This window comes from Aulonocara stuartgranti (assembly GCF_965226115.1).
Source record: "Aulonocara stuartgranti genome assembly, chromosome: 6".
In the NCBI taxonomy this organism is placed as follows: Eukaryota; Metazoa; Chordata; class Actinopteri; order Cichliformes; family Cichlidae; genus Aulonocara; species Aulonocara stuartgranti.
Window position 1 is genome coordinate 38,438,645 of NC_138944.1, and position 21,101 is coordinate 38,459,745.

The 21,101-nt window shown below is 42.7% G+C and overlaps 1 protein-coding gene across 3 annotated transcripts in view; it reads left to right on the forward strand.

The window, feature by feature from the left end:
• Positions 1-21,101, forward strand: part of LOC309708433 (glutamate receptor 2-like) — a 109,932-nt gene that overhangs the window by 77,139 nt on the left and 11,692 nt on the right. For 2 of the 3 annotated variants that reach the window (XM_082536485.1, XM_082536487.1), the window contains exons 17-19: positions 2,457-2,571; positions 8,987-9,121; positions 15,945-16,120. In XM_082536485.1, the coding sequence (XP_082392611.1) occupies positions 2,457-2,571; positions 8,987-9,121; positions 15,945-16,115 (421 nt within the window). In that variant the 3' untranslated portion in view covers positions 16,116-16,120. The remainder of the gene's footprint in view (positions 1-2,456; positions 2,572-8,986; positions 9,122-15,944; positions 16,121-21,101) is intronic. The other variant, XM_082536486.1, reaches the window with a different exon arrangement.

The following is a 21,101-nucleotide window of genomic DNA, read 5'->3' on the forward strand; positions in this document are numbered from 1 at the left end:
GGACCCCGCCGTATTATGCTGGGCTTACACTGTGCGATTTTTTCAGTCGCGCGATTGAGCTCCTGCTCAAACTGTACGATTGACTCGCAGGGGTTAGAAGTTCATAGGTCACGATGCAGGGTCTCACACTATACGGCCCGATGCTCTGATGCGACCTGAGTGCTCACACTGTGCGTCCATAAAAATGAAGGTTATAACAGAAATTCTGTCGCTCGCTCTCCCTCTCCGTCTTTCACTCACACAGACACACCACCACCATCAACTTTGCTAAATTGCTAATGAAAAACATTGGTCAGGCAGCTGTGATTGAGCAGCAGTGTCGATCCAACTATTTTCAAGGTTGTTGTGGTCGTGATAATTTTGTGAGGCCACATCGAAAGGGCTCGGATGGTTCTACAGGTTGTGCCTCCATCGCTTGTGTCCAGATCACACGCTGCACTGCCGTGCTACGCCGTCTTTTTCGCTGACATTTGTGTTTGCGCGTGCGCAGTGTGGCAAACTGCGGTGACACCCTCACGACCAAGCGATTGATGATCGGGAGCTGGTCGTGAGGTGTCAATCGCTTCTCGTTACCCCACGTATACTACACGATGCACGACGCACGATGAAGGCCAAAATCGGGCCGATCGCCAAAACGATCGCACGACTCAAAAATCGGCTCAAAATGGGCCAAAAATCGCACAGTGTGAGCCCAGCATTAGTCAGAGGTCCCTTTACTACAGTTCGGAGTCGCGGACCTTCAGTAATAGTAATAAATCACACAGCAATAGTACATTCACGTTGTTGTAAAAAGCATGATAATATTGTAGCGGGTCAGGGCTGTTCGGGGTTCTGCTTGTACAGTTATGTTTTGTGTATGTTGCCATGGTGACGGGTGACGCCCTCTCGCTGCGACGGTGTGTCCTTCCGGGGTCAGAGGGCGCCCTATGTGTGTTTTGGTTGCCGCGCTGAGCAGTTAGCTAGTGGCAGTGTGTTCTTCTGCAAATGTAATAAACGGCTGTGCTCCCTGGCTAGCTCACGGGAAGCAAGACCAAACGATACCTCCGTCTCCTCCTTGTCTGAACTCGCCACAATATATTAAGTAATCCAAAGTATTCAGAATACGTTACTGTCATTGAGTAACGTAACGGAATACGTTACAGAATACATTTTGGGGCATGTATTCTGTATTCTGTAATGGAATACATTTTAAAAGTAACCTTCCCAACACTGGCCATAATACCCATAAAGTATTACTGGTAATCTGCAAAAGCATTAACCTAGCCCTTGACATATGTCTTACCAAATTACAAAACCTCTCACTTTCACTTTTCCAGCTACTCCGAGTTTAATTATGCAATCATTTTTCATTGCTGTAACTTTTACAAAAAATCTAAAAAATGACCTAATCATTGCCATTTACTAGAATCACCCTGAAAGCTATCTCAAGTGTGAATGTTATGTTCAGATTCACACTTTTTACATAGGTGTAGATAGAGAAATCGAAAAAATTTGATGAATGATTGCAGTTGTATAAATGGGCAGGATTTGGCAGCAGTTTATTAAAAATAAAAGCTATTTAAAAAGTGCTAAATTCTACACTGGAGGTTTGAGTGACAGTCTATTTCATCCTCCGTAACACACTGCTAACACCTAATATACTGAGATATCAGGGGCACTCTACTTACTTTAATTACAGAGCAAGAACAACTGGGTTTTTTTTTTAGGGTGGAATAATTGTACGGCATATATCTTCAATTACTTAAAAAAACAAGAATTGGATGCACAAGTAAAAAAATTTATTTTTTATAATCCACATGGTCAAAGGTTTACATGCGGACTCAAAACTATACAAACACTATCTTAACCCTCTGAAGTCAATAGATGTGATTTAAGAGGACCTGGCAGGAAGACAAAGCACTGCTCACTCAACTTGTATCAAAAGTGGGGCTCAAGAGACTGGTACTTTTAAATCCTAACAGTGCAGTGATGTAGATTTTAAGCCCCACACTACAAAAACATATTGAAGCCAACAAATAACCTTGCACACATTCAGTGTTATCTTTTCAAGTAATCTTTATAGATATTTGAGATTCAGGTACTGTATCTAAAACTGTTTTAGTTTGATATATACATATATAAAAGTCCCAAATTACTATGGCATTCATCTCAGTGATGAATGTAAACTTTTGACAACTGTATGAGAACCAAAAATCCATCTCTGTGTATCTCTGTTTTATAACGACAAATATAAATTTGACATACCACACAACATTCTGATTTCCATGAGTGTAGCCACCAAAACACCATATTATATAAATATTACTTCAAGATAACTGTTATGAGAAAATCGATTTCCTTTTATCTCTATTGTGTTTACAGTAATTATTATTATTTACATCCTATTAACATGCATATCAGCAGGAGGACAGACACTGGCAAGAGTTGAACTGCTAACAGCCACTGTGTTCATGTAGAAATGCGGTGAACCTGGCGGTGTTAAAGTTGAACGAGCAGGGGCTGCTGGACAAACTGAAAAACAAGTGGTGGTATGACAAGGGAGAATGCGGCAGCGGAGGAGGGGAGAGCAAGGTTAATACACACACACACACATACACTACAGCACACAACACACAGGTGACACTGGGTTATTAAATGTAAAAAGTGTAAAGAAGAAACAGAGTTACAATGCCACATGTGACATCAAACACTAGTAGCTAGCTGTAACCCCCTACAGAAATTGAAGAACAAAGAAAAACAAATACGCTAGAACTACTAGATTTAGCAGATGCAATAAGGAACCAGAACATGTAGCATTGTAGTCTGTAATGCTTCTTTTGCTGATATGTTGCCCCTGTTTGGTTGAGGTCAGGTTCAGAGCACACTTGCAGGCAGATGAGGACTTACAGATCAGGGTCAGGTGACCTCACACCAGATGGTAGCAACAGTGCAGGAGAAGAGCTGTCGATAAAGAGTTTGTGCAACTGCCCAAACTCTATTTATCAATGGCTCTGCCCTGGAGGAGTACTGCTACTGAAAAAGCAGAAAGCCTTTTCGCTGAGCACATCTCATTCTCTGTCTCCAGGGCCAAGCAGAGAGGCCCTGACAACACAAGATTTTCTTTAAGCAGCTTTGCCAAATTAAACAAGATTATTCCACAGAGTCTTTACAGACTTCCTGTTCATGGTCATGTCTAAATACTTTTAGTATTTAATATTTGACAATCAACAGACAGTGAACTTGCTAAAAGGTGTCTCATACAAAATAAAGAAAGCCATTAGACGATCTTTACATTGAAAGTAATCTTTTCAAATACTGCAATGAAAGTTTTAATGATGAATAATTAGTAGCACATGAGGGACCTGTCTTGGTGGCTAGACCAGAGTTTGAGAACCGCTGCCTCATTAATAACATAAGATAACATTGATAATGATGTTATTTATGTTATTCCCATTGAAGAGTGCCAGTAAACCTTGCCGTATTGAAACTGAATGAGCAAGGGACCCTAGACAAGATGAAAAACAAGTGGTGGTACGATAAAGGAGAATGTGGCTTCAAGGACTCCACAAATAAGGTTAGTTTTATGTCTGTGGGTCAGTCAAACACACTGTCTGTTCACACATTCAATATACACGGTAAGACTCCACAGTAGTTAGTATGGATTACTTGCAGCTTTAGGTAATGTCAAGAACAGAGACAGTTCAACAATATTCACATGTATAATGCTAACCAAAAAGTGTATTAACAGACCTTTTCTGCCCATTGAGGAAGGAACTATCTTTGAAACAAAATTTATAGGTATCAAGGAAAAGATCTGTCACTGAGGCGCTACCAGTTTGTTGTTAATCTCCTACTCCACCCTTCCCTCACTTGCAAGACATCAAAATACTCCTCCACGCAGCAACTCATTCCTAACCCATAGTGGGCAGTCCATCTATTTCCAGATGAAAATCATGACATCAGACTTGGAGGTACATCCCGATGGACACTGTCAAATGCCTTTTCAAGTCCACAAAACACATTGTTGTGTCCTTGGGCAAGACACTTCACCCGTTGCCTACTGGTGGTGGTCAGAGGGCCCGGTGGCAGCCTCGCCTCTGTCAGTGCACCCCAGGGTTGCTGTGGCTACAATGTAGCTTGCCATCACCAGTGTGTGAATGTGTGTGTGAATGGGTGGATGACTGAATGTGTGAAGCGCTTTGGGGTCCTTAGGGACTAGTAAAGCGCTATACAAATACAGGCCATTTTATTTTCCCTTTTTATTGCCGTGACACACACAGTTTCTTTGTCGTTTTTCCCGGCTCAGCACCTATGCGTGCAGCTTTCCAGCTGGAAAAGAGAGCTCATTGACTAAAACACCACACACCTGTGCCACCCCTCTCCTGCAGCTGAGCCATGGACCACACCTCCGCCACACACCACCACCGCCCAACTGAGGCTGGGGAGCCATCCGGCTGAACCATCAGGCACTCCTTTTCCTTCCAGCTGATGTAGGGTACGGGCCGGTCGACCCTCCTTGCCTGCTGGGACAAAACGGCCCCCAGCGCTCTGTTTGAGGCATCAGTCTGCAGAAGAAAAGGGATAGAAAAGTTTGGAGTGTGGAGCAGTGGCTCCCCACAGAGATATTTTTTCACCTGCACAAACGCCTAGCACAGCCATGTCCACTGGACCAGATCTTGAGCACCCTTTCGGGTGAGATTAGTCAAGAGGCTGGTCAGGTCAAAAAACCCGGGCACAAACCAGTGATAGTAACCTGTCAGCCCCAGGAACCGTCTCACTTCTTTTTTTGTCTTGGGGCGCAGGCAGGGTGCAGTAGCTGCTGTCTTTTCCGCCTGTGGACGCACCTGCCTGGCTCCCATGTGGTACCCCAGATACTGTACCTCCCTCTGTCCAACTGCACACTTCTTCGGGTTGGCTGTGAGTCCCACCTGCCTCAGGGACTCCAGGACCACTACCACCCACTGCACATGCTCCGCCCAGGTGTCACTGTAGATGATAACATCATCCAGGTAGGCGGCAGCATTGCAGCATGCAGCCACAGCACCCAGTCCATGAGGTGCTGATATGTGGCCGGGGCCCAAACAAGCCAAAAAGAAGTGTACCGAACTGGCAAAAACCAGTTTGCCTCTTATCTGCAGATAAGAGAAACTGTGAGTAGCCCTTGGTTAAATTCAGTGTCATGAAAAAACGGGCCGTGCCCAACTGGTCCAGGGGCTCGTCAACCCAGGGGATGGGTTAAGGATCAAAGCATGACACTTTATTCATCTTTTGATAGTCAACACAGAACCATATAGACCCATCTTTCTTCACTACAAGAACTATGAGGCTACAACAGGTGCTGTTTGGCTTTTCTATTACTCCCATTTTTAGCATTTCAGCCAATTCCATCTGAACAATTTGTCTTTTATGTTCAGGAAGCCTGTAGGGTCATGAATGCACTGTCACGCCAGGTTGTGTTTCAAAATGATGCTTGATGAGAGACGTACAGCTGGTCAGGGGGGAGAACATGTCTGCAAAGCACTGGTGCAATGTGGCAACATCAGCTCTCTGGGCCTGTATGAGATGGTCGTTGCAATGGAGGGAGGTGGGAATGGTGCAATTTGGTACTTCCTGCCCCAACTTATCTCTCTCCTTGACCCGGCTCACCAGAGACGCAGTTTCAGTCTCTCTCCATGCTTTAAGGAGGTTGAGATGACAAATCTGTGTGGCCCCCTCTCTGTCCAACCGCGAGACCTCATAGTCAACGTTCCCCATTCGCTGTGTGACCACAAAGGGCCCTTACCACTTGGTGAGTAGTTTAGAGCTAGAAGAAGGTAGTAATACAAGCACTTTGTCTCCCTGGTGAAAATTGCCTGGCCACTCTGTTATACAGATGCTGCTGACGTTGCTGGACCTTCCTCCCAGCTTTCATTAATTAGGTTGAGCACCCCACACGGCTTCCTGGCAAACAGTAGTTCAAAGGGAGAAAATCCCATGGTGGCCTGGGGCACCTCCCGCACTGCAAATAGCAGAGGGTCTAACCAGTGATCCCAATTGTGTTCATCCTCATGTATGAACTTCAGAATCATGGACTTTAAAGTCTTATTCAGCCACTCCACCAGCCCATCAGTCTGAGGGTGGTAGACGCTTTTCTGAATAGATTTAATGCCCCATGATTTGTACAGTTTCTTCAGTGTGCAAGACATGAACCACATGCCTTGGTCAGTCAGTATTTCTTTCGGAATACGGACTCGGGAGATGACCTGAAACAGTGCCTGCACCACACTCTTTGCAGTGATGGTTTGCAACGACACTGTTTCTGGGTGTTTCTGGCATTGCATAATCAACTAGAACCAATACAAAGTGATAGCCACTTGCACTCCGGTGAAATGGCCCGATGAGGTCCATGCCAATACTTTCAAATGGGACCTCCAACAATGGTAGGGGTTCGCAAAGTCACTTTTGGTATGGCTGGCTGGTTAATGAGTTGGTATTCCGGACAAGATGCGCACCAGCGGTGCACATCCTCTCGGATACCTGGCCCATAAAATTGGGTCATAATTTGCTCCAGAGTCTTGTCAAATCCCATATGCCCTGTCTTAGGGTTATAGTGAGCTGCCTGGAAAATCATTTCTCGGCGGCTTTGTGGTACCAACAACTGGGTGTGTGTCTCCTCCGTGCGAGTGTCACGACTCACTCGATATAGCCTGTCTTCTAACAATAAACAATGTCCCGCCCTCCATGGCTAGGGTGCAGCGCCAGCCCCTTCCGGGCCCTGGGAAGGCAGAATGGAGAGAAAGAGGTTACTGGGGTGCAGTGTAGGGGGCCCTCCACTGGAGCAGTTGCTGTAACCCATCGCCTCAGCACTGTCACAGGGGCCTGTGTCCCTGTTGGCTGTCTGGCCCCTCCGCTCTGGCTGCCAGCAAAATGGACAGCCACCCCCACACTCGCGGACTGGTGGCAATGCACCCACCGCTATGTGTCTGCAGACAGCCCTTTTCCATGGACTGCTCCTGCACAACTTTCCCTAGCATGTGGGCCTCCCCTTCTGGACTTCCCGGGCTGTAGCCACCTCGCCGACGCATCATGCAGGTTCCAGGCCCAGGCAAACGGTTGCTCCTCCTCCGTCATCCGGCAGGCCTGGAATCTGCAGTGGCTGCACAGGTGGCATGGCTTGCGGGTCCGACATGGCAACAGGGTTTTTGGCACCAGTGTGAAAATGGACCAAAAGTGGACACACTGTTTATTATTTTTATTTTCCCTTTTTATTGCTGTGACACACACTGCTGACAATTTCTTTGTTGTTATTCTGGCTCGGCACCCATGGGCGCAGCTTTACAGCTGCACTCTGACACACCTCTCCACTCTCTGCTCCGGCTTCACTAAATCACACAGGAAGAGAGAAAGAGCTCAATAACTAAAATAAAACACACCTGTGCCACCAACCTCCCTGTCACTGCCCCTTGAGCTCACTGCTCCACCCCTCCCCTGCAGCTGAGCCATGGACCACACTTCTGCATGTATTCTGTTTAATTGGGCAAATTCCCATGTCTGCTGCAATTTCCACAAGAGGAGAACTGCTCTGATGTTCCACAACCAGAAAGCTGAGAAGTTGATACCCCTTGAAGTTTTACCACAACTACCAGTCCCTTTTCTTAAAAAGAGGAACCATCACTCTAGTTTGCCAATCCAGAGGTACCACCCCAGACCTTCACAGTGTTAAAGAGGCATATCAACCAACTCTGGGCCAAAATGGCAAGAGCCTTGAGGAACACAGAGTGAACAGATTGGTTGTGGTCTCTCTGGGTGCAGGGCCCAAGTGATGTGCAAGTTGTTCCCCTCATCCACCAATTACCTTATGACAATAGTTCCCGACAGCTGCTTTAGCCTTAGATGAATAATACTGTCCATTCAAACACTGTACCCAGCCTGCCTTGGAATGCTGCTGTGGGAGTTGAAGATCTCACAGATCTGGGTTGTAGCCAGCTCACTCAGTGTATTTTATTGTGCAGCTGATGTGTCTGGCTTCTTCCCCCGCTACGTGATCCAACTGACTACCAGATACTAAACAGTTACAGGTTCAGCTCCTCTCTTCATCCAAGTGTTCAATACATATAGCTGGTTTTAGAACCTAAGATGTACAAGTTACGTGATTAGGTGAGTCCAACTCAACCTCATGTCTCTCTCAACTTCATGGACAAGCTCAAGGTCCTTCCCCTTTAAAGAGGTCAGATTCCATGTCCCTGTAGCCAAATTTGAAAGCTAAATTTCAGAACATCAGGGCCTCTACTTTCCCAACACCCCAGCCATTACCATACATACCATACATTGCAGGCTCTTTGTTCTCAGGCTCTTGCCCTCGCTCCACTGTGGAGCTCAAGAAAGGTAACTTGGGCCCTTGGTTTTTCAATCATCATAAGACTGTTCTGAATTGCTCTTAGTCTAGCCTCTCACCCAGGATCCTACGAGGTGCCATCGGCCCTAGAAACATAGCTTCCAGGATCACTAGGGCATACAAACCTCTCCAACATGGTAACGTAAAAAAATCAAAGGAGGGGGTGACAGATAAAATTTATTTCTGTTATCATTATTTAGTATTGTGAAGCTTGTCCCAGTTCCTGACCTTTTTGACACCAAGGTTGCAATAATCACTTTGAAATATTCTAATAATCTGAGATCCTGACTTTTTGATTTTCATTAACTTGAGGCCATAATCATTGAAAATAAAACAAAAAAGGCTTGAAATGTTTCTTATATGCAGAGATACAGAATGATTAAGGTTGAAGACAGTGTTCTACATGTAAAGTTTTAATCTAGGTCATTTATAATATATTTAGCTTGACTGATTTAGGTTCAGTTTGAGTCTACTTTTGAGTAGACCTTCCCAGTAAATAAAGTTAGCTATTAATATAAGAGCATGCCGCTAGAACTTTCTCTGGGGTTTCTGATGATTTTTCTTCCTTGTGTGTGTGTGTGTGTGTGTGTGTGTGTGTGTGTGTGTGTGTGTGTGTGTGTGTGTGCATACTAGGAGAAGACCAGCGCACTCTCTCTTAGTAATGTAGCAGGAGTCTTCTACATCCTGGTTGGAGGTCTGGGATTAGCCATGATGGTGGCACTGGTCGAGTTTTGCTACAAGAGTCGTGCAGAAGCCAAAAAAATGAAGGTATATGATCTTTAGAAGTACAAGCTGAATTTGAATTTCAATCTTAAACAATAATATAAGATTATATATTAACAATGTTGAAATAAAGTTTATTGAGGATTCTCACTAAAAACATGATGTGAAACATGATGGAATTAATCCTCCACAAACAGAAAGGTCTTACGGTTAATGAATCGTGAAAGTGATAACAGTATACCAGTGGATTCCACTATCTGATACTAATTAGTACTAAAAATTAATGAATTTTAAATTAATAGTAAAAAAGGCTTCCCAGTGTTTTAAGTGTTCAAATTTCAAATCTTTTTATTTGTTTTAAAGATTGAAAAATAGCATGACTCACAGAACAATACAATCACAATAACAGGTGCTAAGAGCTATCAGGTTAAAGAAAAATTGGTGGAGAGTCCCTATGAGAGTGTCCCCAAAAGGGTCATGGACCCCCTATTGATCCTCTACTGAGTCACAGGAGCCAAGGTGTGAAACCTAGCCCAGTCCTATCATGGCCAGCCTGGGCCATTTGAGGTCAAATGGCCCAGGCTCTTAAAACATGTGGTAATCCCAATTGGTCTTTCATCAAGTCAGCAAAGATGCACAAAAAGAAGACCAGACTCCAACTAGGGATGACCAGAAATGGGACTCTCTAACAATTGTGCTTAGAACTGAAGAAGCTTCTCAGATCAGAGGTGAAACGTTTTCAAGGAAACTTTAAAAAGTCCAGACGTTTTTTTTCCAAGCTCCGTAGACTACGATGACCTGGATGTCTGAGAACCTTCACAGACACATTATGCACTGTCACTTCTACTACTACTGATATCCATTTAGATTCTTTTCTCTAACTTAAGTACTTCATACAAACCTGTGTCTATTAGACCCCATTTCTATAAGACAGCTCTAAGAATGGAATGGAAGTAATTAATGCTTCAGTCTTATTACAATCTGTCTGACTCTATTAATGGGCTACATACCACAGGCTTTTAAGGGGGGGCAGTAGTTAAACTGTTACTTGAAAAACCATCACTTAACCAAACTGTCTTAGCTATAACAATACACCAAATTTCTTTTTATCTCTAAATTTCTTGAAGGAGTAGTTGTAAAACAGCTTACTGATTTGCAGAGCAGTGGTTTAAAGAGTTTCAGTCAGGTTTCAGAGCTTATCACAGCAAAGCAAAGCATTAATGAAATGATCTTGTGGGCTCTGACTGTTGACTCATCTCAGTCAGTGCGATGTTTGATCCTGTTAACCATATTTTATTACAGATTACAGCATGCTGTAGGTATTAAGCGTATGAGGTGGCTTCCATCTTATCTATCTAATAGACTTTATTCCTGGCCTGGCCCCAACCGATCACGGCAAATGGCTCCCCCTCCCCGAGCCTGGTTCTGCAGGTTTCTGGAAGTTTCTTCCTGTTAAAAGGGAGTTATTCTTTCCCACTGTCCCCAAAGTGTTTGCCCGTAGGGGGACACATAATTGTAGGGATTTTCTCTGTTTTCCTTGCATTAATTTTTTTATATTAGAAGACAAAGTACCTTGCGGCAACTGTTGTTGTGATTTGGCTCTATATAAATAAAATTGTATTGACTTGAAATGAAACTTGTTGAGAATAAGGGGAGGGAGACAGGGCAAAAAAACACAATGTGACTCTTGAACTTGGGCTTTAGACTTGAATAGGGAAAATTTCAACTGCTGTGCACATTTCAGCAGAGGTGACTTTTTACCAGGTCTACTGAATGGACGCAGCTACGGTGTAAATATTTAAAATCAACAAACCCACCCACCCCACTGATATTGCCGTGAAAATACTCAAAGCCTGACAAAGCAGACATCGGCATTACAAGAGAGCTTGCCAAACTTGGTGAGTCAACTCCAGCTCATATCAGGAAGTGTATAGGACGTAAGGAAATGCAAAAGCATTGTGACCCAGACATAAGAGCATGACTGCAGCAGTATCTGGTTTAGCAAAAATACTTGGCGTACTTGGAAATATAACTGGAACACTGAGTTTAAGCTTCACTCATCATGGATGACAAGGATTGGATGGACTGATAAGGAAGTGTCCTGGAGACCAGAGAGAAACCAGACATATAGGTCATGTATACCATACACTTTACATGATGCAAATGTAAGCATATTATACCTACATTTGTACATAATCACAGTTCTACAAGTAAAGTCAAGTTTGTCAGGATGTCATTTGGATGTTAGTTTATTTTAATGAATTGATTTCGGAATATGGCATTGGGAACACTTTTGAGTGTCAAATGGTAAAACAGCCAGCACAATGACCCTTTAAACAATTGCCACACATGTGTACGTTAAATGTAGGCCTACGGTGTTAGTCTGACAAACAGAGTCATTATAATGGAAACAGGCTTCGGTAACTGACGTGCTTCGGGTACAGATGTGGCCATGGTTGTAGCGCTGCTCTGGTGATGTGGTCAGGCTTTGAACCTGTGTCATAATCCATGAGTGTAAGGGGTAATTTCCATGAACACCTTGAACTAAGATGATCATCATAATGAAATCCTGATCATTGGAAAATAAAAAAGATACTCCTAAAAGCCAATCTTCTCTATACTCTCCGTCCTACAGTTTTTGAAAAAGTCTGCTCCCCTGGAAATCAGAGGCATCATAAACAGACCCTGGATACACCCCTGGATATCACACTTATTATAATGTTTATAGATTAGCAAAATACTTGCACAATAATTGAGAATGTGTACTTCCTATTATGGAACACATGGTCAGTTTCAGGGATTAACAATACATGTATTTGGTTAGTTTGAAACTCCTGTTTTACTTGCTGAAGGGCATCCTCGCTAGTTGGGAATGCGCTGGACCTCTACACTCTTTTCATTAGTAACGTCACCACCTGGAACAAAGCTAATAAAATCCCTGCCACAGAAGCTATAGTACATTGAAATGAACTCAACGCCAAAAGCTGAAGAGCTGAAAGAAGATTGGTTCCTGTGCTTGGTAATCTATATGTTTTAATCACATTTTTGTCTGACATTCCTAATAAACTGACACAATCAGAATCAGAATCAGAATCGTGTTTATTGGCCAAGTATATGTGCAGACACATACAGGGAATTTGGTTCCGGTAGATGGTGGCTCTCAAGCACAGCAATGTAAATCTCACACACACACACACACACACGTGTCTATATATACACATTACACATACATACACAAAGCTGTGTAAACCAACTATAAATAACGAATCTAAACTTATATACATAAAATACAGAAATGAATGAGGTGGAATGAATACTACAAAATGTACATAAGGTGCAGCTGCAGTCTGGCAGTGGGAGCAGTGTGACAGATCAACTGTTAAGAAGGGAGATGGCGAGGGGAAAGAAACTGTTCCTGTGTCGGGTGGTCCTGGTCTGCAGGCTTCTGTACCGTCTGCCAGAGGGCAGCAGATCAAAAAGTCTGTGTCCAGGGTGTGAGGGGTCTGTGATGATTTTCCCTGCCCGTTTCCTGGTTCTTGAGAGGTACAGATCCTGGATGGAGGGCAGGGGGGTGCCGATGATCCTTTCTGCTGCCCGTACAGTCTGCTGCAGTCTGCTCCTGTCCTGTTTAGTGGCTGCTCCATACCAGACTGTGATGGAGGAGCACAGGACAGACTCAATGACCGCAGTGTAGAACTGGATCAGCAGCTCCTGTGGAAGACTGTACTTCCCCAGTTGTCTCAGGAAGTACATCCTCTGCTGGGTCTTTTTGAGGATGGAGTTGATGTTGGTCTCCCACTTCAGGTCCTGGGAGATGGTTGTACCCAGGAACTTGAAGGTCTTCACAGTTGACACAGGGCTGCCTGATATGGTGAGGGGGAGCAGAGTTGAGGGATGTCTCCTGAAGTCCACTGTCATCTCTACAGTTTTAAGAGTGTTCAGCTCCAGATTGTGCTGACTACACCAGTGTACCAGCCGCTCAACTTCCTGCCGGTATGCAGACTCATCACCATCTTGAATGAGGCCAATGACAGTGGTGTCATCTGCAAACTTTAGGAGTTTGACAGCCGAGTTCTTGGAAGTGCAGTCGTTAGTGTAGAGGGAGAACAGTAGTGGTGAGAGGACACATCCTTGAGGGGCACCAATACTGAGGGACCGGGTTTCAGAGGTGATCTCCCCCAGCCTCACTTGTTGCTTTCTGTCTGTCAGGAAGCTGGTGATCCACTGACAGGTAGCTGGTGACACGCTGAGCTGGGAGAGTTTGGAGGAAAGAAGTTCAGGCACAATGGTGTTAAAAGCCGAACTAAAGTCCACAAATAGGACCCTGGCATAAGTTCCCGGGCGGTCAAGGTGTTGCAGGATGTAATGCAGCCCCATGTTCACTGCATCATCCACCGACCTGTTTGCCCGGTAGGCAAACTGCAGAGGGTCCAGCTGGTGGCCTGTAATGTCTTTCAGATGGGCTAACACCAGTCGTTCGAAGGATTTCATGACCACAGACGTCAAGGCGACAGGTCTGTAGTCATTCAGTCCTGTGATGGTGGGTTTCTTGGGAACAGGGATGATGGTGGAGCGTTTGAAGCAGGAGGGAACTTCACACAGCTCCAGGGATCTGTTGAAGATGCGAGTAAAGATGGGAGCCAGCTGTTCAGCACAGGTTTTGAGGCAGGAGGGTGAGACGCCGTCTGGTCCGGGGGCTTTCCTGGGCTTCTGTTTCTGGAATAGTCGGCTCACATCCTCAGTGTGTATTCTGAGTTTCAGGGAGGAGGAAAGGGGGGTGAGAGGTGTGGTGGAGGTCGTTGAGTCTGGATTGGAGAGGGTGGTGGTGGTCGTTGAGTCTGGATTGGGGAGGATGGGGGTGGTCGTTGAGTCTTGATTGGGGAGGGTGGTGGTGTTCGTTAGGTCTGGATTGGGGAGGGTGGGGGTGGTCGTTGAGACTGGATTGGGGAGGGGGAGGGTGAAGGGCGGAGAGGTGGAAGGTGTGTTGGGGGTCAATGTCTGAAGCAATGTCCCTGGGGAGGGGAGGGTGGGGCGTGGGAGTCTGTCCGTCTCAAACCTGCAATAGAAAGTGTTTAACTCGTTGGCCAGGTCTTTGTTTGCTTCAATAGTGGGTGGGGGGCGTCTGTAGCTGGTGATTTCCTGCAGGCCCCTCCACACTGACGCAGGGTCGTTGGCTGAGAGCCGTTAAAGTGGAGTATTAGAGACCAAGCAGTCAAGAACATACAGGAACAGGTGTATTCTTCAAAATATGAGTTTTATTATAGCCCCATTTCAAAAATATACAGTCACAGAATAAGCTATTTTAAGAACTAATTGAGCCTATAAGAGAGGTCAACTAAACAGAATTCTGCTCAAAAAAATAATACTTAACTAAATATCATAACTCAACAAACTGACCTGCCCAAATGAGAGACAGCAGAGGGGACAATAACTAAACATAATACAGAAAAACTAACAGCAGCCAGGTAACTCAAAAAGAACAGAAAATTAATTATTAACCACTCAGCAATAATTGCTGCAATAGCAAAAGACAAATATTATAAGCAATAATAATAAGTTTCCCATAAGTCCCATAAGATAATACAATAACATGCTTTTTTTCAGTGTTAAATATTGCCGCAATTAGCAGTACTTTGCATGTTGCAAACATTAGTTAGTAGTTGGCACCATGTTTCACACCGTGAGAAAGGAACTCACAGAAATGCATATGCAAGAGGGTGAGTCACAAAAATATCAGGTCCCACTTCTTACACAAAATTTTGTCTTAGTAAATACTTTTTTTTTTTAAACTTTAAATACTTACTTTTAATTTTTACACCAAAACACACTTTGCACTGGTGCAAAGGTTAGTAACTCTGGCCCTTGGGCTGTGGACAGGGCTGGACTGGGACAAAAATTTGGCCCTGGCAGGAAGCCCACCATGATCACTCAAAAATAAATTAAATAAATATGTCATGTATACACATATTATGTTGATTATAGATATTAATTGTTATTGGTACAGTTGTACTTTTGTTAGGACATCTTAGTTGCACTGCAGTGCAACATGTTACAATTAAAAGCCACACTTTAGCTATTAGGAGTGGTTTATGGTCAAAGTAGCCATTCATTTTACCTATATCCTTGAATCTTTCCTTTCCTAATTATGTTAATTTCACCTTACTCCATCTCTTCCTCACTTAGTTGTTGAGACTGCTGTCCCACCTCCTACTCTTCTCCACAGCTGGTGCTACCAACAGCAGCCTCCTGTGAACCAGGGCTTGTTACTAGTTGTTGCTGGTACTGCTGTTGACGGTGCAGCAGCAGGCCCGACAGCTAACGTGTTGGTTAACTGGACATATTTTACTGCATCTACTTTTAGTTTCTTTTTCTATTTAGCTTTACAGCTCCACCTTTTCACTACTTTTTCCACACTAAACTCTTCTTCAAGGTGCGTGCACATCGAAGGTATGATGAAGTGTAAGTAATGAAAGTTGTATGAATGTATGAGCTGTTGTACAGCTAGTGTGCAGCAGCCCTTCAATTGACCCACCGGCCCAAAAGTGCATTGGCCACCAGGAACATACCCAGTAGACCAGTCCAGAGAGAGAGAGAGAGAGAGAGAGAGAGAGAGAGAGAGAGAGAGAGTTCTAAATGGCTGTCATGTTTTTTTTTTTATTATTTTACCACATTCTTTGCATGGATGGACACGGAGACTATTTTCTTTCTTTTGACTTCTGCCATATTTTGCTTTTTCAATTATTATTGGTCTTATAGCTCAAACTACTATTGTCACTTTGTAACTTAAAGTAACAATAATAACAGTTATACTAATTTTTCTTAGAAAAATCACTGCAGCAATAACCATGACTTTATTTTTGTTATGAAGGTGGCAGCCAACACCTTGTCATCACCCCAGCACACAGGAAACTACACACACACTCTGCCTTCTCCTCAACATCCCCCCAACTACAACCTGCTGTCCCCCAGCCACCAGCCAAACTACGCCACCTATAAAGAAGGCTACAACGTTTACGGCATTGAGAGCGTCAAGATCTAACACGGGTAGGAGAGTGATGATTGATGGCTAAAAGTGTCCTTACCTTACAGCCATAGACAATGTTTGTGTCATAGACATTCAACTAATTGGTGTTAAATCATCTTTTCAAACATCCATTTAAATTCAATTTACAGCTGTATTCATATCAAACTGGTGCAAAGCAGCCTCAGCGGCAAAAATAACGTAGAGTTGGAGTTAAACTTGTGCAGTCATTTTGTCTGTATTTACCAATGTAAAGAAAAACTTGTGAAGGGAAATAAGTAGTAAGTATATTAAATAGTTAATGCACAACTACTTGCATTTGTACTTTTCTGCACCCAGATCTAGTCATCTGCAAATCATTGTACAACTGAATTTGTGCCTTGTGTCATACTGTAGATGTTACCTAACATAGAGAATATGCAGGCAAATTTTTCAGATGCATAGTGTTTTGTTTCACAAACACTTGTGCAGATCTTGGGTTGTCCATATAATTTTTTTTTACCATTTCAGATATAAGTATACATTTCTACTTTTAATATAGTTGCAGTGTTGTCATTCGTTAGGCTAACTGATCACTCTAGTGGTGGTAAATTGGCAGATACACATGGTAAATTAAAAGAGGTGGTAGTTACTGAATGAATTAATACATTAAAAATAAAAAAAATATCATTATTATTATAGTAGTTATTTTTCTACAAAACATAATATATCTATATTATGATAACACTATAGTGTAGCAATTTATCTTTATGTACAGAAAGTTTACGACACCAGTGACCAGCAAACATTTTGTTTATAAACGAGCAAACTTTTTGTTTAAAATTTAAAAAGATGCTTGTTCTGAAATGAAAAACTAAAAATTAAGTGACATTTACTTTATAATTAATAAAGCATTGTTTAGTCATTGTTCACATACATGAACTGTTTTGACTGTGAACAACATAAATACAAAAGTTGCCATTGAGTCTCGCATTGCATTGTGATATGAGCCAGTGTGTGTTCAGAGTATGATGTGAATGCAGCAATTTTTCCTAACAAACAATACTAACACTGAGACAATAATAAAGTCTTTTTTTAAAACTTCAAAGTAAAAGATCAAAACTATGTATGGCTGTGGTACTCTTTTCCTTCGTTTACTTATTTCTCAACAGCTCGTTTGCCTCCTTCATCCCCCTTCCTTCTCTCTTCATTTTCTTTGGCTCCCATTTTTTCTCCACTCCTCTTCCAAACTTTCCTTTCTGTCCTTGCCCTCTCCTTTTCCTTCTCTCTGACTTCGTTGTTTGCCCTTTTACTTTTTGTTATGTTTGTCTGTACGTTATCCTTTTCTCCTACTCTTGTCTTAATAGCCAATCATCCTCTTTACTGAGTACTCCTATGTGACTTAATGTCAGTTTTTATTCGGTGGCCCTAATAATTTAGACTGGTAATAACACAAAATATGAGTTATTCTGTTAATTACCTAATTGGAAACAGCCCTATAATTGCTTTAATGATAGATAACCTGTGATTATCCGAGTTCACAAGCCCTTAGAATATAAGAGAGAAAATTCCAATAATTCTCTTTTGAGCAAGCCCTTGGTAACAGAGGAGAATTAAAACCCCCTTTTAACAAAGAACTCTGACAGAATCAGCATTAGAGTGGCCATGGGAATTGGTTGGCAATTGAATTTAAGAGCAAATCCAAGATGGATAAAAAAAAAACAGTCGCATCTATCTCAGTTTCTTCCTTCGTTTTGCCCCAGATTTTAGATTCAGGCTTGTGTGTGTTAAAAACTTTACCATTTAGCCTGTCGTATCAGTTCAAGACAACATTTTGCCCCAGAGTCTGTTTACATCCCTAATGTTAACACAATTGCTCATGGATTTCACGGTTTGGGAGAGAGACTTTGTTAGATAACAGTTGTTTTTTGGTTGCTGCTGTTTTGGTTGTTGTTTTTTGGCTTTAGACTAAAAAACAAAATTAAGCAAAGAAAGTTAGCAAGCTATGCTGTGCTTTAAGTCAGAATTTTCAGTGTCATGGTAACTTTTGTTGTGTACAAAGCCTGGTTCAGAGCAGGTCATGCTCACAGTTTTGGTTTAAAATCAACTGGAAGTGCCACTTTTCATCTATTAACCTACCTACCTGAACATATATGAAAACGTAATGCAAACATCATTGCACAATATAAGAAAACAATTTACCTTCTCCACTGATGGCACCTTGCAGCTTCCTATGTCTTTAAGATCCCACCATCTGTGTAAGGTGAAGTCCACTTGTGCACACTTACCTACACTCTTATATGCCACTCTATGATCCTCCCTCTTCTTAAATAATAATAATAATAATAATAATAATAATAATACATTTTATTTATAGGGGCCTTTAAAGATCCTCAAGGTCACCTTACATTAGTACAACAAAATAAAAACATACAGTAAACACAAAAATTAAAAAAAAATAATGTAAGTAAGTATAAATGCTAAACAAGGAAAAATAGACTAAAAGTGATGAGTATGCAATTCTGAACAGATGGGTTTTAGACACGATTTAAAAGTAGAGAGAGTTTGTAGTCGATCATGTTCACAGTACATATTCACCACAGCTATTTCCATCTTTTTCACAAAATCCATCACCATGTGTTGTTCTGCATTTCTTTTCTTAACACCATACCTAGCCAATACGTTTATTTTTGGCAAATAGTAAAACAGTTTCCACAAGCACTTCATCAGCGTCCCCTTCTCCTATAGCCGTGAGGGTGAAACCTTTAGAGATAAAAGCAAAATCCTCCAAACCCACATAAAGGCTGACGCCAGCTAAGAAATGGGGTTTATTCCCACAAGAGTTTATCGGATGCTGAGTCCAGAGCAATAGCGAGCCATTAGGGAGGCCTGTGAGTCTAAGAAATAACAACTACAGAGCGTGAGTTTCCCTGAAATGCCTGCAGACATGATAGGTTATCTACAGATCAACGGGTGGAAATTCCTTATGGGACAAGATTGATGACCCACACGAGCCTCAAAAATGTGGGAGATGATTGTGTGTTTGGAAAAGAAAAAACAGAGAATTGAGGCAGGTCAGCATAAGACTGGGCCATATTGAGGTCATTATATCTGCATGGAGAGGGACGTCGGCATGACCTGAAAGGTCAGAAAGTGACTCCCAGTAAATTAAAAAATAAAATGAAAAACCAGAAGCTGCTTAGCTGTAGACAACCCCAGGCTAGAGAGAACCAGGAGCTCATGAAGAATACCAGACCTACGGGGATGGGGGGAGTGTTTTTAACCCAATTCAGTTTATTATCATTGTGTACTCCGAGGTATTTATAGTCCTCCCCAATGTCTACATGGACCTCCTGGATCGAAACAGGGGTAACACATTTCCTGGTCCTCCTAAAGTCCACAATCAGTTCTTTGGTCTTTGCCACGTTGAGCTGCAGATGATTCTGCTCGCACTGCGTGACAAATGAGTCAACAACAGCCTGGTACTCTGTTTCATCACCGTCACTCATAAGATAAAAGAGATAAAATAAGATAAACCTTTATTAGTCGCACACATGGGACCCATGGGTCTCTGTGCAGTGGCTGAAGTGCGTGGTGTAGAGGGTGAACAGGAAAGAGGCTTGTCCCTTGTGGTGCCCCTGTTTTGCTGATCCCCTTGTCAGACACACAATGTTGAAGACCCACATATTGTGATCTTCCCGTCAGGTAATCAACAATCCATGACACAATCCGGTCTTTAAGTCTGACATCATTAGCCGTGTCTGGGCCCTAACTCCGTTGCATATCTATAAGTCAAACGAACACTGCGGCATCACTGAAAGTTGAAAAACTGTCTAAATTCTTTCATCTGTAATAGAATGATCAGTGTGGCTGCTCTACCAGGTGTAACAATTAAGTTTAACATCCAGGCATCCATGAAAACAGATTTTATGACATTTAACTGAGTTAGAAGTTAGCAGGGAGTTAGCTCGCTAGCTTCCATCTAAATACATATAGCATGTGCTGACTGAGGGATTTTGGAAACAAATGAAGGCGTACAGCTCTGCTATCACTTCCAACATAAATGAAGACAGAAACTAAACAGCAGTGACGTTTGTAGAGTTATTGAAGTTGGGCTAGCTGGTATATAATGATATGCTACGTGATCGCTAGCGACACAGCTATGTTAGCATACTAAACACAGTGAAGCTGGAGGATGAACACTTTTTTCCCCTCGATAAAAGTTAACGTGAGGATTCTCGGTGGTCAGGGACAAATGGAATCGCATGGCACGCTGCTGTAAACGGACCAAACTTCAGTCAGAACAACTGAGATAATCGATTCACAATACGAGGTTAGTCATTCAAATACTGATGAAAAACTAAAAATTAAGTGAGCTGGGCTGTAGTTACATGGTAAGGTTTTAAAAACTGAGCTTTAAAATGAATAGCGGTAAGAAAATCCGAGAGAGGCCGACAGTGATCACTGACTGTTTTAGGGGCTTTTTGAGATTAAATAGAACAAGATACAAAGCATTAAAACATGTTAAAAACACGAAAGCCTTAATAAACGTAGGGTAGTTTGGGCCCGGAAGCAGGATTCGTCACGTCATCACTTAACGACCGGATAGAACAGGAGTCGGCAATCTGCGGCTCTTTAGTCCTTATAGTGCAGCTCCGCGTGGTTTGGGAAAATAAATTAGAAGTATTTAGCTGAAGTGTATTTTACTTATGTTAGTTCTTTTTTACCTTGTAGTTCTAAATTGGAAGATTATTGTGATATTGAAATATAAAAATAAAATTATATTCTTTTATTTTTTCATCGCTCAAAATAAGCGTCACACTCGCGAAAGCCGGTATGCCTGCCGAAACGCCGTGCATTTATCGAGACTTTCAACCCCAGGTAGGCCAATTATAGATCCACATTATGTCAGCAGCTATTCTCCACCGTGAACTATGTTAAAGACAAACACCGCTCACGCCTCACAGATGGCAGCTTACAGTCCTGCGTAAAGATGAAAGTCACTTCGTACAGCCCCGATTTGCA